Raw genomic sequence first — 25,296 nt, 5'->3', positions numbered from 1 at the left:
TGATTTTTTCAGCCAGTGTGCGATGGCCACGGGTATGTTACAAGGAGCTTGATAGATATAAATTTTTTTGGTGATAAATCTTTCTAGATGTTTTCTACAGCCATTCAGATTTTACGGTAGTTAATATTATATTTAAAAACAATGGGTCCCTCTATAAATGTTCTGTTTCAATAACAATTATTTTGTGCCTAAGACTAGCGAGCATCACAGCTAGAGAGAGGCTGCTCCCCTGTCTTCCCCACTGGATCTTCTCGGTGTGATTGTTACTTTAGTCCAAGTTTGTTTATCATCAGTGAAGTTTTTTGGTTTGTGAGACTCTAAAGTATTTAGTTTTTTTCTTTTGATTTAATTTACTGTAATGTTCATATTTTTCTACTAACACCAATGGAATGCATGATTGCTATCTGTTTATTAGGTTAGTAATCATCGTAATCAGTATTATCAACAAAATCTGGTATTAGGTATTCCTAAAGAGGACAAAACTGATTTTCTGAATTATTCAATTTATCCCTTCCTTCCTACCATCCTTTCTTCCTACCTTCCTTCTTTCTTTTTTCTAATGCCTGTAAATATTAACAATTAGCCAATCTAATTTTAGATGGAGTTTTCATAATGTATTACTGTTTGTCTTTGTAAATTAAAAATATTTCTTTCAAAAATAATAATTGGACATAATATAATTAATTGATTCATTAAAGAGGACTGTAGGCCTTTGGCTTCGGAACTGATGGTGAGGCTGTAATGACAAGAAGGTGTAAAGACTGTGTTGTCAGGTTCATTCTGAAAATCTTGAGATTCAAGCAGTATTTATTCACAGAAATTCTTTGTTATATAAATTTTACCTGTTGGTCTGAATTCCACATATAAGATTGTTATTAAAAAAGTGATCCCGATAACATCCAAATCTTGATAGCCCCTTCTCTTCTTAGCTCTAGGTGAAGAAATGGGTTCAGAAGACCTGTCTCTGCTGTTTCACACTAAAGCAGTCTAACTGTCCCAGGGGAATTTTACTAAGAGTTTATGAGCTAAGAGGTGAATTGAAAAAACTGAATTATGTTAAAAGCTCTTCAAAGGATAAATTATTGGCTTCAAAACATGCCGGACCTTGCTGAGATCCTGAATGAAGTTAACTGAAAATTGCAAGGACCGTGTGAAATACACAGTGTACTGACAAAGTTTGTCCATTTAAAAGCAAAAATTTAGCATGGACTTGAGGATATGGGGAGGGGGAAGGGTAAGCTGTGACGAAGTTAGAGAGTGGCAGGGACATATATACACTACCAAATGTAAATTAGATAGCTAGTGGGAAGCTGCCGCATAGCACAGGGAGATCAGCTAGGTGGTTTGTGACCACCTAGAGGGGTGGGATAGGGAGGGTGGGAGGGAGGGAGACACAAGAGGGAAGAGATATGGGAACATATGTATATGTATAACTGATTCACTTTGTTGTAAAGGAGAAACTAACACACTATTGTAAAACAGTTATACTCCAATAAAGATGTTAAAATAAATAAATAAATAAATAAATAAAAGCAAAAATTTAACCTTAAAAAGGAGGTTAAAATGGCTCACTAGTAATTTTATTATTTAAATCTTAAGAAAAAGGTGTAAGACCAGTAGAGCGATAATTGCATATTCCTAAGGAAATGCTTCATTATTATTTTGAAATATATAATATGAAAGAGCTCAGTTGGATTTGAAATCTATTCAAATGATCATAAGAAATATTAACATTTACATTTGTCATTGAAAAGGAAAGTAATAGCTGTTAGATGGAAAGAATGCTCACATTCCTGAAGGACAATTTAGAGATTGATTAGATTATCTAAATTCTGTACAATGGCAAGAAAAGATGGTTCATCAATCAAAGAAAAAGCAGTGAATGTTGTCCTGTCATTTGCCACCATCCACATGTGCCAGCAAAGTCTCTGGTCAAGGGTGACTATCCAGAATTCAAAGAGATCATTTAAAACCTTGATCAGGAACTGTATGTTGCTATTTCAATCATAAAACCTAATATCAAAAGCTATATTCTTAGAAACAAGCACAAGATTTTCATTCAAAATCTAAAAATATTTTACTTGGTAGTTTTATACAATGTAATATTTGATATCTTTCCTATTATTTTGTATATTATTATATTAAGAAGGTAAATTTTTTTTTTTGCTAAGCCCAAGTAAATCTCTTCCAGTTTACCACCATGTGCCTTACAAACATGGTCACATTTCATGTGTGCCATGACCCGACAAAGCTGTGAAGTCTTGAAAGTGCAGCCCAGTGGTTCAGTGTATGAGCATTAAAGTCAGATGTCTGGGGTGTAAATCTTGGCTCTACCATTTATTTGCTAGCTGTGTGATACTGGGTGAGTTCACTCAACCTTTCTGTTCCTTCATTTCCTCATCATTAAAATGCTGATAATGATGGTAACTGCCTTACAGGCTAGTTGTGAGAATGAAACTAAGGTGTCTACAGATAGCTCCTTGCATGGGCCCTGGCATAGGATATATGTTAGTTAAATGGACCTATTATTGTTATTCATTTAGGGTGGGGGAAGGTATAAACTGGAAGATGTGTTTTGTTTTGTTTTTTGCCACACCGTGTGGCCTGTGGGATCTCAGTTCCCCCACCAGGGATTGAATCCTGGCCCTCGGCAGTGAGAGGGCAGAGTCCTAACCACTGGACCACCAGGGAGTTCCCTGGAAGATGTGCTTCTTATCCCAATCTTGGCCTCGTCTCCCTCCCTATATGCTATCTGAGCTTAATGGAGGAAGAGAGAGAAACAGAAGGATGGAAATGGATAGAAACAATTGAGGGGGTTGGGGAAGGCAGAAAAGGATTAAGGGAAATAGAAGGAAGTGAAATAAAGAGGAGAAAGTAGAAGGGGTCAGGAGAAGCACCCCGGAGTAGTCAGCATCTATATAGGAATGTGAAAATTGAAATAAAGTCACCTAAAGAACTTGGTTGAAACTCCCTGGCTAGGCTCCTTCCCGCAAACACACCCTTAAGGAGGGTGAATAGAGGCTTTTATGTAGCAAATGAGAAGACAGTTGGGTCATGGGAGAGAGAAAATAGGTGGGTTGTTGATGAGATGACTAAGGATGCCAGTTGGCCGATGGGGTACAGAAACGGCTTTACAAATAATTTCAAAATATTTTGAAGTTTCCAGAAATAGTCATGAGCAGCCCTTATTTGCACCTCCCACACGTATGAATGCTACCAGATTCTCTTTCATAGTTATGCCCACGCCTTCTAACACTGTCCCTCTCTCCAAGGCTCAGACACCAGAAAAAGCCTTAACTCATATAGGGCCCTTGTTGCCAAAGCAGTTTAAAAAAATGTCCTCAAGTAGTTGGCCTTCCTGGTTCCTTCTCTTCCTGACTCTTCCTGACTCTCACTCGCTACGCCGATCACCCCTGTGTGGGTTGTGGTGATGTCTGATTTGTTCCTCTGACTGCCCCAAAGCTGGCTGCAAAGCTTTCAAAGGGAGTGTACCAAGGGGCGTGGCTGTGCCATTGCAGGCAGCCTTGGTGGTCGGCGTGGGGCGGGGGGGGGGGTCGGCCAGCAGTCTTCCCCATTGTGCTGTAGCTCCCAAGCCCACCCCTACCCAGATTTTCCTCTAACGCTGTCCAAGTAACTGAGAAGCTCTCCAGCTGCTGACCACAGGAGCTGCCGATGTCAGAGAGACAGCCCACTCTCTGCCCCAGCTGGGGAGAGAATCCCACGGGTTGGTGGACAGGTGGGAAAGGTGGAGGAAGGGCTTCTCTCTCTTCTGTCAAATACTCGGCCCCCCTCAAGGTCAGCGAACAAGGCCCAACCTTAATGTTCTTTCAGCTCCCCTGCCTGTTTTGCATAATTTCTGCTCATTTGTCCCATCCCATACGGTGCAAGGAAGATTCTCCCTCTATTCTACCCAGCACATGATGTGCTAATGGCTCATCTTCTTTCTGGATAATCTAACACACCTTGTTGGGAAAAGAGCCTTTAGAGTGACAGGCTGGGGCTGACAGACAACTTACGCTCTGAGTCCTCACTCTTGAAAAAGCCGATGAGTTTGATATGGTCCTCAATGCGCTCAAAGGCTTGGACTTCCAGTTTGCTGGTGATGATCTCCACTGGGTCTTCAATGATCTGGAACGCCACATACACGACACAAAAGCCGTTCAAATAAGAGGACTTTTGCCTCCCCAGAGGGGAAATCGGGAACATGTATAGAGTGCTTTGGAGGGAGGTTGTGGACTAGGTCCTGGTGCTTCAATGTCCACCCCACCTTCCCCCGTGAGCACAGTTCTTTTCTTAGAGGAACTGACCTTACCTCAAGGGGTAGGCTGATGGGTCTGGGGGCAACTCCATTTCTCTTGCCGGTTATTGATTCAGGAATGGCTTGTGACCCAATTCTGGCCAGTGAATCTCCAGGGTAGATAAGCCTGGGTAGATAAGGAAAGTTCTGCTTTCCTTTTAAGAGAGCAATGGGAGGCCGGATTTTTCCCCCCTCTCAGTGGATATGAATGAGGAAATGTGATATATCAGCTCCTGCTTCTGGCTATCTTATAACCAACTTGAGAACAGTCAGCCTGAGGACAAAGCCAACACACCGAAAAGAGCATTATCTGTGATTTACAGAGAAAAATGCAGCTACAGCCCTGACTGATCAAGCCTAAAATCTGCCCTCGCCCTGGTCTTCCATTTGTGTGGGTCAATGACGCTGCTTATTCTTTAAGGTACTTGCATCTAAAAGCCCCCTCCTGGTTGATAGAGCCAGAGCAGGGCCATTGGGCCCACAGTTGTCCTGTTGCCTCTCTCAGCTTTTTTGAGGGCTTATAGGTATGGGTTAGCGAGAGGGCCAAGCAGAGCCTATGCGCACTTTTTTGTAGGAAGTAACCTTCAACTTACTTCCGACCCTCTCTCTGGGTTTCTGAGGCAGTGGGGAAAAGGCAATAGGCCACTGTATTCTAGCTGGTAGACAAGGAATCACCTCTATGGATGTTTTTTATCTGCACAGGCACCTGTGTTCAAAAGAACTGGACTTCACAGCTGTTATTGAAAGTGTGAGTTTATCTATGGAAAAATATTTTTATAATGTTTGTTCCTCTGTTTGCCTGAGCATGTGGACCCCAGGGTGTTGGACCTCCATGGCTGAGAGGGAGTGTGATATTGGGTGTCTCATTAGCCCTGCCTCTTTTTATCCTTCCTGAGGGGTCACTCAGCAGACTGTTACTCCTCTCCCTACCCTGTCTTCCAGGGACTATCCAACTCTCTCTCCTACACTTTTCTTCAGAAGCCCTGGAACAAAGCCAAGGGGATTCTGGGGATGTCTGTGTATAATTGCTAAGAGAATTAACATCTTACTACTACACAGTCCCGATTTGTGAGCCTCTGGTCACTAATAAACTAGTTTCTGAGGTGATTGAAGGGCCAGCCTCCCAGTAGACGTAGATATTGCTGTGATATAGGCACGCTTTAGTTTTTCGTGAAGCTTGAGAAATCTTTCTTAGACCAGGTCAGGTTATTCACCTTCTCTGTTCTTACTTTGGGCTTTTACTTCCTCCTGTATTTAAACCCAAACAGCGCCATGCAGGGCCACTGTGCATAAATGCTTACGTCCAAGAGAAACTCCACCAAGACATCAGCTGCAAACTCGCCATCAAACTCAATTGTGCGATCACCCTTAAGAACATACAGACTTCCTTCTTCATCAAAACCTAAAAAAAAACAAAGAGTTCCCCAAATAAAGTCATTCCGATGTAGGAAGAGCCATCCTATAGGCCACGGTCTGGCTCAGGGTCCCTCGGTGACATGGGGTCAGGCTCAATGGAACTAACATGAACCCTAGGATCAGTTCCCTTGCAGCCACACCTCTGAAGGGCTCCCAGAGTGGAAACTCAAAATGAAATAATCAAGAACCGAAAATCTAATCTCCACTCCACCACTGCTTTAATTTTCCAGAAGTATTGCTAACCCCATTCTCCTTATCAAAAAGTTTTCATGCCCACTGCCTACCTGGCTTTTTAGCCTGGCATTCAAGCCCTTCCACAACCTAGTGCCAGCCCTATCCTTTACATCCTCCCTTGGGTGGACCCGTGCTCCCTTGAGAACTGCGCTCCTCATCCCTGTGCAACTCCCTTGGCTTTTTGCCAAAGAGCTGCTGCGAAAGGGGACATAAAGGAAAAATCACAGCTCATGATTCTCTGCACAGATGTTCTCTTTGGGCCTAGAGTGACCTTCACCACCACCACCCCTTGCCCATCTTGGTCAACTCCTTTGGGTCTCAGCTTATGACCCATTTTTCCAGAGAAGCCTGCTCCAATCTCTCTTGCCATTATGGATCTGCTCTCAGCTCCATTTAGAGGTATTCACTATAACAGCGAGCCCTCTATAAGGGTAGGGCTGCTGTCCTCTTGGGATCCCAGCACCTTGAATGGAGTCTGGACACACTGGGCTCCCCATAAATGTTTGCAGCCAGAATGAACAGCTTGCTTTTATATTGTAGCTGAATTCTGCACATCTTTTCCCAGTCTGCTGAAAATGCTGCAAGGGCAGGTTCTGCATCTTCTTTCCCACCCTCCATCACTCTCAGCATAATGCTGTGTACTTTCACAAATGCTTGCTGGAGAACTGCATTTCCCCCCAGGAATGCTAAAGAGCTGAGGCTGGCCTTAAATCCAACTGCATGGCATCCTTAATTCCTTAGATTAATTGTTTTCAAACTCTCGGATTAGCTGAAGGATGCCTTCTCCAGATGAACTCTTCTGCAGAACCTCTAGGAAAGGGAGGCTGGCCCACCACCCACCGTGTCCCAGGGCACTTCTGAAGAGCCCGTGGCACACCATGGAGCACCGTTTGTAAATCTAAAGGAGCAATGGGCCAGGTATCCCTGAAGCAGGCAGTGATTGATCACAAAGGGTACCATGGGGAACCTCAGCCAGTGTCCTGCTGTTAGATTTTTCTCTAACCGAGAAACCAGTGTTTCTGAGTGAAACCAGTTAGGAGATTGTTGCACCAGTCCAGAGACCAAACTCAGGCACATGGAAATGGGGATGGAGATCAAGGAGCAGGTTCACAAAATACAACTGTCCTGTAAACTCCGAGGATCGAATAGTCAGAAAGAACCTGCCACATTTCATTTAGAGGTTCATTTAGACATTTAAATGTTCATTTAGACATTTAAACCCCCATCACATCCTCCATGGGGAGGATATCCACCAGTCCATTCTTATGAATATTTACCCAGCTTGTCCTCCCGAAATTTTCAGATTTCTGGAACACCAGCGTTTTCCTCTAACTAAATTTACTGGAAATTCTCCCAAATTCAACTTCTCATTAAAACAGTGCGAAGGGAGACTAGGGTATCAAGAGGCGCTGGACAGGACAGCACTCATCAACTTGCTTTTGACTAGGGAAAGAGTTGAACATGCTTTGCTCCCCTGCTCAAAGGAAAAAAACTTCTTAATTTGTCTCCAGGGAAAGAGATACCCCAGGCATTCTTAATGATTCATTTTCATTTTATAGTCATGAGTTCTTCCTTGTAGCTAACCTAAATATTGTCTCTTACAATTTAAATCTTTCTTTAAAAAAGCTGTTCTTGAAAATAAAATAGAAAACAGTTGTTTGAAATTCTCTAAGATAATGCACTTTCATGTGCCTGAAGGTATTTACTGAACCACCACTAATCTTTTTTATCCTGTGCTTACTACTCCAAATCCAATTAACCTTTCTTCAAAGGTCCTGTTTTATAACCTCCTGCTCTCTTTTAATAGCCATCCTTCACTGGTCATGCAGAAAAAGTGAAATGGGCAATACATGTCTGGGGGTGTTTGCAACCCAGCGGAGTAACCTATATTCTCTCTCCTTGGGATTAGAGGTGTAAGAATCTTAAAGTGCACTCGCACTTAACCATGACATATTGACACAAGAGATTACAACTTGCACTGTGCAGTCGCTTGCTTAACCATACGTCATCTAAATCCTCCCTTTCATCCTTGGTGACAATGCCCAGCTGGGCTTTGGACTTAAATTTAGAAACCACTGGGACCCTAGAGTCACTACTATTAATGACATTCTTTGTTGGCTGCTTCAGCCAAGAGGTCAGGAAATAATAGGTGTTGGAAAAAGAGATTTGATCTCCCTCAAAGAGATCACCATGTCAGTGAGATAGACAGGTTAGCCTTTTCTTTTTAAATTGACGTATAGTTGATTTACAATGTTGTGTTAGTTTCATATGTACAGCAGAGTGATTCAGTTATACATGCATATAGATTTGGTTTTTTTAGATTCTTTTCCCATATAGGTTATTACAGAATATTGAGTATAGTTCCTTGTGCTATACAGTAGGTCCTTATTGTTTATCTATTTTATGTATAGTAGTGTGTATATGTTACTTCCAAATTCCTAATTTATACTTCCCACCTGCCATCGAGAAGCTAGCCTTTTAACATGATCTAGAAGTTGGAAATAAAGGTTTGAATCTTTAGTGTCCATTTCTCCAGGAAGAAACCCTCTTCCTTGTACTGATACAAAGATATATTAGATGACTAATGTGAAATTATTTAATTCAGGCCTCTATTTACTTTTGTGAGACTCTTCTCCAAGCCAAGACTAAGGTATGCAGGATCATTTTAAATTTATTTAAAAATAGTCTAGTTATCATGCAAGAAAAAATGACTGTACTTTTCTTTTGCAAGACACATTTGTTTCTTCATGATATATCTCCAAGAAAACCACACTTACCCAGTTTCTTGGCAAGCTTGGCTTCTTTCTTGGCATCCACCATCACAAAGCCTATATCTTTATGTTCCAGGACTTGGGCCACAAGCTGAAGGGAGAGACAAGTAGGAGAGTAAGTGAATCAAGATCAGAAAGACTGTAGAAAATACCACGGGATACTAGTTTGATACGTTGGCAAGAGGATTTTCCTCCCTACTTCCTGTTACTCTGTGACCAGTTCAAGCAGCAATGTAGGGATTCTATGCTTATGCCCTCAGGAGAAGGATGATTCAGTAGAATTCTGAGAAGGAAGGACAGAAAAGTGTGAGGACCAGATCTAAGATATAAGATTTGGAAGACCTTTTCGCACACCCTTCTCTGCCCTCAGGGTAGATAAAATTTGAATTGGGAGAGAGTAGGATCAGAAAGGAAGCAGAGAGTACTAGATACCCACAGATACCTAACATGGGGCCTGGAGCCCATCACAGCTACCAAATGAACCTTGGGTTCGGTGGGGTCACAAGAGATGCCAGATAGGCTGAGGGACCTTAGGACAAAGGAGACCTGTGACCCCCAGTACCCAAGATAATCCTCAATTCCCTCCACCCCGTGGGCTTGAGAAGTAAGAATGCCCGTTGAGTGTATCTGGTAAAAAGACCTGAGGCAGCCTCTGAAGTTTTCCTGCTTCCCGTTGAGAGGAAGAACTATCAGAGTACCTGGGTGGAAGTATAGCCCCGAAGGTGAAGAGGATGCAACAGTGTCAGGTGGACAGATGGCTGTAAACTACTCTGGGTGGACACCAGCCTAGATGATGACACCAAGCACAAGATTGGCATCGTGTTAAGCTCCCTGAAACTTAGATATAAGGAAGTAGGGAGACCCTCAGTTGCCTGAGATCTAATTCCTGCCATCTGGCTGAATGGAAGCTTAAAATAGAATAGAGTGGAGAAGCTACCGAAAAGATCATGTAATACTAATATTACATTTCTTTATTTACAATTTTTAAAAAATAATTGTAGATTAACATGCAGTTGTAAGAAATAATACAGAGAGATCCCTCGTACATTTTACCCAGTTTGCCCCAAAGTAACATCTTGGAAAACTATAATACAATATCGAAACTGGATATTGGCATTTATATAGTAAAGAAACAGAACATTTCCATAACCAAGAGGATCCCTCATGTTGTCCTTTTATAGTCACCTCCACTTGCTTCCACCTTCATCCCTTCCCTAACCCTTGGCAACCACACCTTCATCTCTTCCCTCACTTTGGCAACCACTAATCTGTTCCCCATTTCTTTTCATTTCAAGAATGTTATATAAGTTGAATCATATAATATGTAACCTTTTGGGTTGGTCTTTTTTTACTCATCATATTTCTCTGGAGATTCATCCAGATTCTTGTGTATATTAATAGATCATTCTTTTGTATTACTGAGCAGTATTTCCGTGGTATGGAGGTACCACAGTTTCTTCAATTATTCATCCACTGGAGGACATCTGGGCTGTTTCAAGTTTTTGGCTATTATGAATAAAGCTGCTATAAACATTCATGTACAGGTTTTTGTGTGAAGGTTAGTATTAATCTCTTTACAATAAATACTCAGGAGTGAAATTGCTGGGTTGTATCATAATTGCATAGTTTCTAAAGAAACTGCTGATTGTTTTCCTGAGTGGCTGTACCACTTTACATTCCCGACAGCAATGTAGTGATGAGAGATCCAGTTTTTCTGCATCCTTACCAACATTTGGTGTTGTCACTAATTTTTATTTTAGCCATTCTAATAGATGTGTGGTGATATCTCATTACAGTTTTAATGCATTTCCCTAATGGCTAATGATGATGAACTTATTTGCCATCAGTATGCTGTCTTCCATGAAATACCTGTTCACGTCTCTTGTCTATTTTCCAAATGGATTATTTTGGTAGTTGGGTTTTGAGAGCTCTTTAAATATTAGTCCTTTGTTGGGTATGTGGTTTACAAATAGCTTCTCCGACTCTGTAGCTTATTTTTTCATCCTCCTAATAGGGTCTTTCACAGAACAAAAGTTTTTAATTTTGATGAAGTCATATTTATCAGTTTTTCCATTTATGGATTGTGCTTTTGGTATTAAATCTAAGAACTCTTTGCCTAATCCCATATCCTGAAATTTTTTTCTAATTTTTTCCTAAAAGTTTTAGAGTTGTTTTTTTGTTTGTTTGTTTGTTTTGTTTTGTTTCCTGTGGCTTTCAGGATCTTAGTTCCCTGACCAGGGATTGAACCTGGGCCATGGCAGTGAAAGTGCCGAGTCCTAACCACTAGCCTGCCAGGGAACTCCCTAAAAGTTTTAGAGTTTTAATTTTACGTTTAAGTCCATGATCTACTTTGAGGGCTGTGTGTATGTGTGCTTTTAACCAATGGATGTCCAACTATTCCAGCACCATTTGTTGAAAGGGCCATCTCCTGCTGTAACTTCTCTGAGGGTTTTCTTTGCCTATTCATTCTTCCCTCCTTGACCTTCTCATGTGCTCCCAATATCTCTGTCCTCTTTCTTCCTCTCTAGCTCCTAATCACTCCTGTTCCTCTAAGGCTAAGGATATTGGGCGGAAGCACAGACAGCTTCTGCCCAATATCCTTAGACGGGGGGTGGGGGGGTGGGGGGGACACGGACACGGGACAGGACGACGACAGATAACAAATGACACCCGCAACCCTCAGGAGGTTTTCTCTTCTTTCTTAGATTTTGGCTGAGACTAGGAAAGGCTTAGGGTGAAAGATATCATCAGTGTTTAGATTATGACTCATCTTGAGCGTCCCTGTAATGCTTAAACAGGTCTGTCTTTCTGCGAAGTCACTTGGCTTTAGTCTATTGCATTCAATTTATTAGACAAGGTTATTTTTGAATGAGTTTTCTGGCTTTCAGTGTAAGCCACTCTGTCCTATTTAGTGCTCTCAAAACATTAACTTAAATTCTCCCTTTCTATCATTAAAAATTAATGATGATGAGACCTGATGGCTTTGTGGTATTAGTAAGTTTCCCAACTCCTAAAGCATGAGCCTCTAACAGTGGTTCTTAAACTTCTGTGTGCATTAAGAATCACCTGGAGCACTGGTTAAAATGGGGCTTCCTGGGCTTCAGCACTGGAAAGTAGAGAATAGAGCTGGGGTGGAGCTCAAGTATCTACATTTTCATAAACCACACTACCAAGTCCCATGATTCTGACGCAGCAGATCCTGTACCACACTCTGGAAAACTGCTATAAATGCCTGTCAGTTCATCCAAAAGTGCTGTGGCATAATATTTTCCAGCTGTGACCCATGGGCCATGCTTAGCCCTGTTGCCCACTTCATCTTAAGTGTAGGAGAGAAATATTAATAATAGTAAGAATATTAGAGATTAACTGAGAATTAAACAGAGAATTTAACTCTGACCTCTCCTACACATACATCACCACATTTTATTGGTTTCTTAGGTAGATGCCAGTGTGTGCCTTTCCTAGGCTTGTAAAGCATGCCCTTCTCATTACCTTATTGATATTTATATGTGACATTTGAAGATATATGAGTGGAAGGTGCTAGCTCAGGCAAACTCAGTTCCGTTTTCCTGCTTTTCTGTTTAAGCACAGACAATTATTGTCCTAGGCACGGATGGATAGACAGAGCTGGCAGTCACAGATGGGCCAGGAACCTGTGCTAGCTGAGACCTGCCCACCTTCTCCTTGGTACCCTTACACACAATCAGTGTGGTGTCCCGTCACTCTCGCCTCCCACAGCGATTAGGTCCAAAGCCTGCCCACTTGAGCTCTGTCATCACTTCCATCAGCCCTAGCAAGCACCCTTCTTGGGCCTAGGCCAAGGGTGGCCAGGGCTGGCAGCCACCCAAGAGACAGCAGTGAGATGGATGGGGGAGAAGGGCTGTGGCGAAAGACTGGGAACTTTTGGGCTGACTCCTAACATGACCATTCTCTCCATGACCAAGAACCCCTTCTGGGCTGATGGGGCTGGCCAGACACTGTCTGCCTCTCCCACTTGGCTTCATCTCCACCTTTGCTCTGGTCCTAGATTTCCAGCTCATAGTTTCCATTCTCCATTGTCTTGCACCACAATCCCACTGGGCTCTCTCCGGTTGCTGCCAGCCTGGCCTTGGCTGCAAAGCCCAGCTCCAGACTCATCTTTGACTCCAGCCTCCTTTTTATGAATTCCAATAGCCCATTACAGGGACACAGCACTCTGGCACTTATTTTGCAATCATTAGGGTTCTGTATTGTGCATCTTTCCTCCCTAAGGAGAAAAAGCCCACTTTGTGCTTCTTTTGTATCTCATATAGTTCCTTAGCGACACTCAGCATACTTTGGATGAATGAATGGACTGGCCCAAGTACTTCAAAAGCTTAAGAGGCTTTTGAGCCAAGGGTGAAGAAGAAATTGTCACCAATTACAGCGATTAAAATTTACAACCATGAGGAGGAGAAAAGATACAGTCAATATGTTTCCTAAATTCCCAGAAAACTGGAATACTGTTTTCAGATTGGACTCCAGTTTTCTCCTGTTGACTTGTAATCTTTCCCCGGCCGGTTTTGTCTGTTTGTTTGTTTGGTTGGTTGGTTGGTTACTTCTCGGATGGTCTTGCCTCTTGTCCATCCTAGAGAATGGGGTTGTCTCATCAGTTGGTACATGCAGCTGCTGGGCATTGGTGCAGTGCTCATTCTTTCCAAGAACATTAGGATTTGCTTTGACCATTGCTGATTCTTTTAAGTACAAAAATAACTTTATATAAAAAGGTTATATTCAATAATATGCATAACTCAGTAGTAAAAATATGGATATTCATAGTATGTCCTTTCTCTTTTTTAAAAATAAATTTATTTTATTTATTTATTATGTTTTGGCTACATTGGGTCTTCGTTGTTGTGCGTGGGCTTTCTCTAGTTGCGGCGAGCAGGGACTACTCTTTGCTGAGGCTCGCGGGCTTCTCATTGTGGTGGCTTCTCTTGTTGTGGAGCACGGGCTCTAGGCATGCGGGCTTCGGTAGTTGTGGCTCGCGGGCTCTAGAGTGCAGGCTCAGTAGTTGTGGCACCCGGGTTCTTCCCAGACCAGGGATCGAACCCGTGTCCTCTGCATTGGCAGGTGGATTCTTAACCACTGTGCCACCAGGGAAGCCCCCTGTCCTTTCTCTTTTTAAATTTTGCATTGTATAGGTATTTATTGTACCATTGTTACCTCTGTAATGATGTGGTAGAAATAGATATCAGCTTTAAATGAATAAATGAACCAGGAATCCTAGTGGTTAAGAGTACACAGCTTGGCATCAGAGACCTGGATTCCTGACTTGGTCATAGTGCTGTCACTCTGCTGTAAAATATGGACAATACCAATATCTATTTCATAAGGCTGTTTTGAAGAAGATTAAATGAGATAATGTGTAAAGTTCTTGACACAGTTTTTGGCATGCAGTAAGTACTTAATAAGTGTTATATTTTCTTCTTATATTATGACAGCTGGATAGGGTTCTGAACCTTGTACTAATTCAGAAATACCAAAGCCTAACATATTGGGATGGAAAAAGAACAATAATTATTAATTGAGGACCTACTGTGATCAAGGTTCCATGCTAAACAAAAGTGTAAGACACATTCCAGAGTCAAGGACCTTGTGATTTCATTAGGGAGGAAGCTAATGAAAAATTAGCTGATAAGTGTTAAAGGACAAGGACAGAAAATAAGGGCTATGGAGACAGAGCAAGAGAGCTTGTGGGCAGGGAGGTCAAATCATACAGAGCTTCATAAGCTATGATAAGGAGTATAGATTTAATTTCCACGCACTCAAGATGAAATCCAACCTCCCTAACACAGCCAGCAAGGCCCTGCACGGTTTGGCCTGCCTGCCTCTCCAGCCTCATTTGGCGCCACTCTGCCTCTTACTTAACACGCTCGTCTTCGGCTCCTCAAAACAGCAAATTCTTTCCTGAATCAGGAGGTCTTTGCACAGGATCACCTCGTTCAGCTCCCATGTCCTAGGCCAAGACATGGGCCTCAGCTGCCCACAGGGATGCCTGGTTGTATTCACACAAAGACACTCAACATGCTCTGCTTCTGTGCATGCCCTTCCCTCTTTCTAAAAGATCTTTCCCACCATTCTTTGCCAACTCCTATTTCTCCTTGAAGTCTGCACATAAATGTCAGTTGCTCAAAAGGCATTTCCTGACTCCCAGTCTGAATTGGGTGCCCTTTCTACACTTGTCCATAGTGCCCTGTGCTTTGCCTTCACAGCCCTTTCTCAGTTTGTAAGTACACGTTCACTTATACGATCATTTGTCTATCAACTACCCACGTGCGAGCCTGTAAGCTCCATGTCCCTGTTTGCTTTTCTCCATATACCATCTCCAGCACCCAGTACAGTACCTGAGCAGAGGAGAGCTCAAAAAATATTAATTTATTAAATAAATGAATGGAAGAAAGAGGGGAGACCAGCTAGACCCTGAAAGAGGAGGAGTGTCTGGATAGGCAGAGGAGAACAGCAAAGACATCCAAGGAAGAAAAAGCGGCATAAAGAGGTGAAGGTTTGGAGGGGCAAATGCACAGTGTGAGTGTAAGAGAAGAGGCTTCTGTCCTCAAGCAGAGGGCTTCTCAGGGAAGCTGAAAGGCGTAGCGTAGTGTGTTTAAGGCATGTTAGAAAAAGAGCGCGTAGGACTTGGAAAATTAGGACTAGCAATTCTGATTTGGGAGATGTTTGAGTAGAAGAACAATATGGCTAATTTGAGTTCGGGGAGGGTTGATCTAAGGGCGTAGACCAGACAGATAGAAAGGAGAGTAGAAGCGAAGGTGACCAGTTGGGAGACTGAGTGGGAGAAGACTGGTCTCCAGCTAAGGCAGCACATGAAGTAACTTGTGAGGTAATGTTAGAGGTTGAGAATCATTCAGACCTGGTAACTATTTCATGACTTTGGAGAAGCTGGGGGGAACCAAGGAGAGAAGGAGGCAAGATGATTCCAGGCTCTCCAGCCAGGGAACACAGTGAAGGGCAAACAGAGATGTCAGGAGGGCATGCCAGAACCACAAGCCAGCTTCTCAGCTTGGATTTAGATGCAATGAGTTCATGGCCATGGCAATCCAGCCAAGAGCTGGAGGTGCCAACCTGGAGCTTGGGGGAGAGGTCCTGAAGGCACTGTGCAGGTGAGGGGTGAAGGAGTGAGGAGAGTATACGAGAAAACCACATTGTCCAGGACAGGCCGCCTTGTAGGAGGTGAGAAAAGGAGGCTGTGTGGAGGCCGAGAGGTCTGTGGGAGAAGTAGGAGGCCAAGGAACACAGTCTCGTGACTCCAAAGTCATGAGAAGCTTGAGAACGAACAGGTGGTCAGATCAAGTGTTGCGGGGAGTCACAGAGATGGGACCACTGTGAGGTCTCTCTTTTCAGGATGGTAAGACATGGGTGACCTTTAGCGAGGAGCTGGGACAGAAGCCAAAGCAGTGAGTGTGGCCGACAAGTGGGTGGCAAGGACACATTAGAGAAGGTGTGGATCACTTGGTCAAAAAGTTTGCCATGAAGGGAAGGGGATACTAACACAGCAGCGCCAGGGGACACGTTCCCTTTGGCCTCAGAGGACAGGACATGCAAGATGCCCTCTCTGTCTATGTGTGTCCCTCCAAGTCCAGTCCCTTTGTGGGACATCTCAGCCCTAAACCAAGGACGGACAGGAAGAAAGATACATTTGTACCACTTCCCAAGAATGGTCTTCCTGGAGGAGAAAGACTGATTTGCTTCATGGTCAGAGGAAGCTGGGGAGGCATGCGATAGCAGAGACAAGGGAGTGTTTACTTATTAAAGGGAGCTGAAGGGGGGTTACTTTCTGCAGGGTCAAGAATCTGAAAAAAATCAAGGGCTGAGAAATGTGGGGGAAAATGTCACAGATCTTTGCTCCAAGTGAATGTCCCTCAGGCCGGTCATTAAAAATACCCTGGCTGCAACCCTGCTCTTTCCATGTAAGCCAAGAGCCAAACAGCTCTTTTCACCCACTGTCCCTGATACCATCTGGCCACACGTCAAGCAATTCAACTACTGTTTGTGTCCTCCCCTGAAACCAGAGAGCTGACGTTTATCTCCGGTAATCTGTCACTTTCCACCGCCCTCAGATGAGGCCCGGGCTATGTATAGCTGGGGGGTTGGCACATGATGTGTCCATGCAAGAGGCAGGCAAGGGAATGGAACAGCTATTTTATGAAATTCAAGTGAACATTGGGGCCTCTTGGGGCTGGACTGGGGGGCTTCTAAAAGAGCCTTGAGGGAAAGGGAGGCTGTTGATTGTTTTTATTGGCACTTTGGGGCTATCACCTTGGTCAAGGCCAAGGAAAAGACCCAAAGATCATTGCTATGTGTTCTTTCCACTCCACCACATTGAGAGTATAACAACAACAATAAAAATAGCATCTATTGAGTGCTTGCTATATGCCAGATACTGCTCCAACACCTTACATGAATTATCGAATCTTCACAAAACCCACATGAAGTAGAAGTTTGAGATGAGGAAATAGAGGCACAGAGAGGTTAACCAACTTGCCCAGAGCCACATGGCGTTTAAGTGACACAGCTGGGATTCCAACCCTGACACCCTGGCTCCAGGGCCCAAGCTTTCATCCATTACATTACATTCCCTTTATCTGGGCCTCAGAGGGACCTGGGCCCGAATCCTGGCTCTGCCACTTATCAGGTATGAGACTCTGGGCAGGTCACAACTTCTCTGATTTCAATTTTCTAATCTGAAAATACAAGATCTAATTCTTGCAGGAGTAACATGCATGCAAGTGCTTATGAATGTTTGTTCCCTATAAATTCACTATAGGGCAACATCATTACCCAAGCCGGTGGTTCTTGAATCTGAGCCCGCGTCAGCATTACCTGGAGGGAAGCCTTGTAAAAACCCAGATTGCTGGGTCCAACCCAGAATTCCTAATTCGGCAGGTCTGGGATGGGACCTACGAGTGTGCATGTCTGACTAGGTCTCAGGAGATGCTCATGCTGTGTGGGTCCTGGGTCCACACACTGAGAACCACCGCCTTACAACTGTCTCTAACATATAAACACAATCTCCCTGGGTAGCATTTTGTAATGTCCAAAATGACTGACTGAGGGAGGCTGTTCCTGGAGTCCAGGGGTTTTTCTTCTTTTCTGTTTTTCATACTAAAAATATTATTGCAATGGGATTTTGGGGGGGAAATGGATTTGATGGACATGGGGGTGAGGCCATGCCCCTTTCCAATTTTTTCTCAGCAGAGTTCTGTTCCCGAGAGCCTATGAAAATCCAGTCTGGTAGCCCACATGCCGACACCCCTTGGTAACCCCCTTCCTGGGAAGAGTCCCACACATTATCCACCGCGTTCCCGCAGCCAGAGAGAGACTATCCCTTTTCTAACGAGACTTTCCATAGGTTGGTGCACTTCCTCAAAAAAAAGAAAAAGAAAATCAGAGGGAAGGATGGAGGCTGCAGCTGGGAGAGCCCTTCTAAATGTAAAATGATGGCAGACAGGCCTCTTTGCTCCATCTCCCCCATAGCGCACATTGAAAAGCAGAAGAGAAACCTGCTGCTGCTTGGCTGAACTTTACGAAATGTCTGACTAGTGTTTATTTTGATAACATCTGCTAATGACAACAAATGCCACGTATAACTAACCTGAGAGTTAGTTTTCAATGTACTTTCATATACACAATAAATTTGAGAATAGTCCTTTCCTGAGCACCAGACATGGGCCGTTCACTTTACACACACCGCCCTCTTTTCTCTTCAGAGGAAACCTGGGACAAGCGGTTGGTGGTCTCTATTTTACAAAGGAAGGGGCTCAGCCTTGAGCAACTCAGTGACCTGCCAACTGTCTGGACAGTGTAAGGACTCAGACCCACGGGGGTCTCCCTCCTAAGTGTGTGCTTCTTGCATTGCTGGGCTATGGTGCGGGCTGCTGTTTATGGGTTGTATTCACTCTTTCCTTTGGGTTCAGGAAATGCTCTCAGTTCCTTCACAGGGAAGCTGGGTGTGTGTGGCCAGGCTAAGGAATGGCTTGGGGTGATGAGCCAGGGCAGTGTAAGGTAGAGGCAGGTGAGCGTGTGAAGGAGTATCTGCTGGCCTGTCTCCCTGCCCAGCACACGGCAGATGGTGAGGAGAGCTCTGCCTGGCTTGGGGCACCGGGCAGCAGGCGGGCGCTCCTGGAACAGGCTCTCTGGGCACTGAGAAGTGGCTCTGGCCTGCCCAGCCCATCGCACGGCAAGATGGTGCTCTGGCCATGTTCCTGCATGACTTTCCAAACAGAAATGGCTTATCTGGATCACACCACATTCAGTCTACAGAAGAGGGAACCTCAGAGGCTTCATTGTACAGATGCAGTACTTTGTGGGGACTGGCATTTTTAATGGAACAAGTCATTTTTTTTTTTTTGCAATACATCCTATTTTTATTTTTTTTAAATTGAGGTAGAATTGATTTACAGTGTTGTATTAGTTTCAGGTGTAGAGCAAAGTGATTCAGTTGTACAGGTATATGATATATAATATATATAACATATATATATTATGTATATATATCCTTTTTCAGATTCTTTGGAACAAGTCATTTTAGATGCTAAGGCTGAGCTGATAATTACGCAAAAATACTCCACACCAACCAGTGAAGCTCAAACTGCAAGTGAATAGGGCTGCTGCTTCTAAAGAAAAATCCTGTGATTCTGAAACAGATTTTGTTTGTTTCTATTTTACTGCTTTACACTACAATTATCCTTATAATACTTTTATCACAGTGACTTTTGTGGTCTCTCATATGTCCATTTAGAAATTTATAACTTTGGGAGGAGGTCTGCCTCAAGGATACAATGACTAGATATCCTATTTGGGCTTGAATATTATTGAGGGCTTTTGCGGGTGGGAGGAGTGAGAGAAGAAGGTTCCAAGGGTCTAAAAGCTTCTGAATCAACACTGTATTTGCCATTTTGTAAAATCTCTATTTCCATATTAATTCTGTGTATGGAAGAAAAAAATTAACTGTAATCAACTCAATCCACACTCTTACCATAGCACTTCTTATCTTTTCACCATCTCACCCCAGGCTCTAGTTTTATTACTGAGAAGTGCAGAGCAAACACGCATCAAACAGTTCAGTGGCATGTGGGCTCTAAGGAGAAGGGCAACTTAAGAGTGAGCCTGGGCATTCATCTTCTGAGAGCACTGGCTCTACGCTAGGGTTTAGTCTCAAAGCCAAACCAAAATAAGCCTGACCTCATCTGAGTTTTCTGGGTGCAGCAGGTGCAAGTTTGGAGAATCCCATCTTTGGGCAGTGAACAGTTGGAAGAAATACCTGAATCCTGTGTGTGTTGCTATTCTCTGCCCAGTGTTCCCACATCATCCCATCTGTGGATTCACTTGCCTCCAAAAATTTCGTTTTGCCTTCCTCTCTTGAGGTTTGGAAATGCAACCGCTGGGACATTTGCCAGGGCTAAATAGGTTTGAAGGCAGCATCAGCCTTAGAGAGCCCAGAGGCTTCTGCCCATACTGTGTATGTATTTTGGACTGAGAGTCCCATGGTTAAAAAAAAAAATCTGTTTTACCCATATTTCAGCAGGATTAAGCAGGGATAACAAACAGTTCCCTGAATCTGACAGATTCAATTTAATTTTTCACATTTCCACTCAATTCTTTTTTAAAAACTGATTTAATTTTTAAAAGATATCAAGGAGAAATATATTTCCAATATAGGCAACGTATCTATAATTCCATGCTTTTTTCTTTTCTCTCCATCCATCCTTCTAACCACCCACCCAACATTTATTAAATACCAAGTAGGTGGTGCTAAGCATTAGCCCCTCTACTCACACCAGTCACTTCTGTTCAACACATAGTCCAGCTGTGAAATTAAACACTGCTTAAGTGTGGGTGAAAATCCAGAATTCAAACTAGAGACACTTGTCCTTTTGTAAGTTGGCACTGCTTACAAACAGGAAGCGATCCAATTCAGCAATCCTAGTTCCTTGGTGTAGTGGAAGGAACATGTTTGGAAACAAGTAGACGTGGGTTCAAATCCTGCTTCACGCTGTGCCGTTTTATAGCTTTGTGACTTTGGGCAATTTCTACTCAACTCTATGGAATCATTTCTTTGTACATAATGTGAGAATACGTTGTAAGAATTCAACAGAATGACATATGCAAAGCACCCATATTGGACATGTTTTATGGTAAGTTCATAATAAGTGCCATTTCCCTACTCCTCCATCCTCTTCTGTTCAATTTAACATTCATTCAGCAAACACCGTTGAGAGCCCACTGTGAATCAGACACTGATCTAGGTGCTGGAGTACAGCAATGAAGAGAACAAAGTCCTTGCCTCTGTGGGTTTTACACTCTACAGCAGTGTAGAACAATATGCACTATGTCAGCCAAGTGCTATGGAGAAGAATAAAGTAAGGTTGAAGGGATAAGGGGGTGCTTGGAGAGTGTGATTTATATAGGTGGTCAAGATAAGTTCTTTCATGAGATGACACTTAAGCATAGGCCTAAAGGAAGTGAGTTCTCATCGTCAACAAAAGAAGACCAACTCCTTAGTTACCAGGGACCATGTCATCTGCATTTTCTAAGTAAGCAGTGCATGAATATTTGACAAATAAATGAAAGAATGAATATTTCTGTTTGGGTGTTCACAAGACTTAGTTCCACGTTATGGAACACTCACCAGTTTTCTCTGAGCAGCTTTCCCATACTTTTCTGTTAAACATGCTAACATGTTAGTATCCCATATTCATATACCCCCAGGGTTCTCAGATTTGTCATCTCTTTTGGAGAAAAGGGAAGTGTGCCATGGCAACTAAATAGATGCTTTTCCTCCCTTTCTGAAGGTAAATCCTGGACCCTGACATAAGATTCTTTAAGGCACCTTCTGATCTGGCCTTAGAAACCCCTGTAATTCCACTGAAAACCTCTCAAGGAGGGGGAGGCTTCCCATGGGCCCAGATCTTCCCTTTCTTAGGAGGTCCAAAGTATTAATCACTGACTGTGTGAGTGAGGGGACCATGGGAGAAGACTGGGAGACCTGGCAGAGTCCCTAGAGCAGACCTGAATCCCTGCAGCCCCCAAACCAACTTCACATCTCAGCAGTTCTCCAAATCAGAGGAATGCTGACAGGTCCATTGTCATTCAGGAGAGTCAACAGACCAAAGGTCAAGCAGGTGCAACATGATTATGGTCATCTGGAAAATTTCTCCAACCCAACAGACCAGTAGAGTGCTTTGCAAACTTCAACATGCCTATGAATCACCTGTGGATCCTGTTTAAATGTAACACACACACTGGTTATACCATTGTCGCTGGTGTGGTCTGCCGTCCATATTTTGAGCATCAAGCCTCAAGTGGTCCACAAACTTGGCTGCACATTAGAATCACCCAGGGAGCTTTTAAAAACTGTAGCACCTGGATATCATCCCTTCCCCTATGACCAGTTAAATCAGTGCTGGTGGGGGGTGGGTGGGAAAGACCCAGGCATAGGTGTTTTTTTAAAACTCCATAGGTGAGTCCCACGTGCAGCCAAGGTTGAGAACTACGGCAACTGGCCAAGAACAGGGGCTACATTTCAAGTGACAGGTGAAGGGAATTAGCATTTGATAAGCACCAGCTGTATTTCAGGCACGCAGCAGTCTACATAGTTCCTAAATAGTAAACAACGTAACAAAGTAATAATACCTGACATTTGTACAGCTTCTTATAATCTTATGAGAAATTTTTATTCACCTGATTTCATTGAATTCTCTTACTTCACTGAGGTAGAAAGCACACAGTTGATTTTTTAGATGAGTAAAATGGGATGCATATTTGTGACTTGCCCAGGATCAAATAGTAAATGAAAGAGAAATTCAGTTACTCTGACCCGCAGCTGTCTGTTTTGCCCAAGCACTGCGACCTCATCTGAAGTTGGATACACGAGGATGGCTGTGCACAAAAGTCATGTCGACGACACTGGGCATATGGCAGAGGCTAAAGAGGCTGCAGTCACCCCACCAAAGATTTCTCACTGATATATAAATTGATTAGGAAACTGAGACCTGAAGAGAGAAGGGAGCTCAGTCTGCTGTGGGCCTTGGCAGACTGAGAGCGGCGGCTTTAGGACACTTAGCAGAACCCAGAAGCCTGCACTGCACGGGATTCAGACTCTTGGTTCTGCCATAGCTGATGGAACCAGCCTCCTCCTCCCCTGTAGGGCCTGATGGATGATCTGTTCTGGAATCACCATCTAAAAAGTCCTGGGAAATAACCTGCTTACCAGCCCTGGACAGTCAGTCATAACAATAACCCTCCCTGCTGGTGGACAGGCCATTTCCAATAATTTTTAGGTAGTGATCTTGCCATTTGATATCCAAGAGGGCTTGGGAGAGAGCCCCTGGGCAGGTCACGTGTGGGGATGGCAGCGGCTTTTTTGTGGTGAGCGAAGTGGGACCTCCGTAAGCAGGAAGAGCAGAAGGTCCTGCAGGGGGGATCCTCTGGGGAAGCATCAGAGGGGATGCAGAGGGGAAGCAGCCTCGGACCTCCCGAGAAACAACAGGTGCAGCTGGTCAACCTGGCGGGCAACTACCGGGATGATGTGGCTATTTCTGTGCCAGGACCCCAGGTTGCCTGCCAGTCCCAGGGACCAGTCACCCTAAACAGATGAAGTGATATTTACTGTTCGCAGTGTGGAAAGCATTGCTTGTTCACCATCTATTCAGTGACTCATTCATTCACTCATGCATTCATGCTATGATTCCTGAGAGTCCCACTAAGAGCAACAGATATTTGACGAATGAATATTTCTATTCAAGGATTCACAGTACGTATTTTCATGTTCTGAAACACTCACTAACTTGCCTGAGAAAAATCCCCTGTAGTTTTTCCTAATCCCGTAAATGTATATTGGTTACAGGTTGGTGTGTTTAGTTGCTCCCAGAGGACATACATACACAGTGCACAGCCTCAGCTCTGGAGATGAATGTGATCAGAGTGCCCAGAGATTCCAACACTGAGGCCTCCTTTCTCCTTTCCCTCTAGAGATGTTTAAGTGGCCATGAAATCATTTCTACGTAAGCATGAAGCTCACTAGGAAAAGTTTTCACCTTTTCCTTCCTTCTTTTTCAGGTTGGAATGCTGGTTTCCTAGAGGTGGAGTGGTGTAGAGGAAAGGAAATGGGCCTTGGACTGGGGGATAAGATCTGTGTGAAGGTAGGAGGGGAAGAGGAAGAAGTAAATGGTTCCCCACACCTAGCCTAGGCATTTGGCAGGACCATGACACCATTTCCAGCGAGCTCAGGAACTCACAATGTGGACACCATACTGCTGGGGGTCCTTCTGACATCAAGGCATCCTCTGTCACATGACCAGGTCATTCATTCAGTTGTGTTTTTGGCTCACAAGCAGTTTTTTTGTCCTTGTCCATAGGAACTTGATTCCATCTGTGGGTTTCTTTCCTTTTTTTTTTTTTAACTTCCCCCCTTACCAAGTTTGCTTTGAATTCAGTTGCCTTCAGGAAGCTTCCAATCTAGGGGGAGAACTCCAACATATGTCTCCAAGGAGAGAAAGAGTGAGTTAGAAGGAGCCTGAAGGAAATGGAAGAACTTCTTAAATGGAAGGAGGCTGCAGTGTGACTGAAAATGTGGAAGGGGCCTAATTTAAGAACTGACGCTGATGATGTTGTTGAATCTATCAGACACAGGCTCCGTAAGCCTTGGCGATCAGAGGGAGAGGGTCTGTGATCAGGGAAAGTCACTCCACCTTTCTGGGCATGGCTGGCTGTGAATAAGCAACATGGCATCACATCACCAGTCCTGAGCTCTCTGAAAGTGGCCCGGGGTCCTCAGTCTCTAAAGTGATGGGTTAGGCTGGGCTGTATCTAAAGTCCCGACTGAAAGGGGGTGAGGGCTGAAAGGAGTCAGCATTTGTCCAGTACCTTCTGTGTGCCAGAAGCTGAGCTCTTGCTGTCCTGCCTCACTGAATCCTCACACCATCTCCAGCATCTCACATCACAAGTAAGGAACCTGAACACAGACAGACTTCCTTGGGAATTAAACCCAGGTCTATCTGATTTGGAAGTGCATGTTAGAGCACACTATCTCTCAAGCATTTCAACCTGAGAGAGGTCAGTGATGTCGAATGTGGGAGGACTTTCTCTGGCAATATTTATAGAACATGATAGGCACAGCACTTGCACTACAGTTTCAAGGCGAAGCTGGAAGCAGGCAACAAAGGAGCAAGGAAGAATCAAATTCAGTGCCCGTATCCTCCTCTTGTGTCTCTGAGTCCTGCAGTACTAAAAGGATTCAGCCATTGTGGTATGACTACATTGGCTGACTTGGCCAAAGCTGAAGGAAATAGTATACAAAATTGCAACTCCCTTTATAATCTGAGTTGACACCTCAATAGAAAAAACGGGGAAAAGGCATAGAAAAATAAGAAAAAATGTAATTGGCAAATAATTTTATGAAAAATTCAGCCTAGCTAGAAATCAAAAAATGTCCATTAAAACAACAATAAAGGGGCTTCCCTGGTGGCGCAGTGGTTGAGAGTCCGCCTGCCAGTGCAGGGGACACGGGTTCGTGCCCCGGTCCGGGAGGATCCCACATGCCGC

General features: G+C 43.7%; 1 protein-coding gene across 1 annotated transcript in view; it reads right to left on the bottom strand.

The window, feature by feature from the left end:
* Nucleotides 1-25,296, bottom strand: part of CASQ2 (calsequestrin 2) — a 64,696-nt gene that overhangs the window by 33,841 nt on the left and 5,559 nt on the right. The window contains exons 2-4 of the mRNA XM_007101665.2: nt 8,725-8,809; nt 5,599-5,699; nt 4,017-4,128 (exon numbers count right to left, since the gene is read on the bottom strand). Of these exons, the coding sequence (XP_007101727.1) occupies nt 4,017-4,128; nt 5,599-5,699; nt 8,725-8,809 (298 nt within the window). The remainder of the gene's footprint in view (nt 1-4,016; nt 4,129-5,598; nt 5,700-8,724; nt 8,810-25,296) is intronic.

Source organism: Physeter macrocephalus, chromosome 4 (genome assembly GCF_002837175.3).
Source record: "Physeter macrocephalus isolate SW-GA chromosome 4, ASM283717v5, whole genome shotgun sequence".
NCBI lineage: Eukaryota > Metazoa > Chordata > Mammalia > Artiodactyla > Physeteridae > Physeter > Physeter macrocephalus.
The sequence above is the reverse complement of the archived record's forward strand: the minus strand, read 5'-3'. Positions and strand labels throughout refer to the sequence as shown.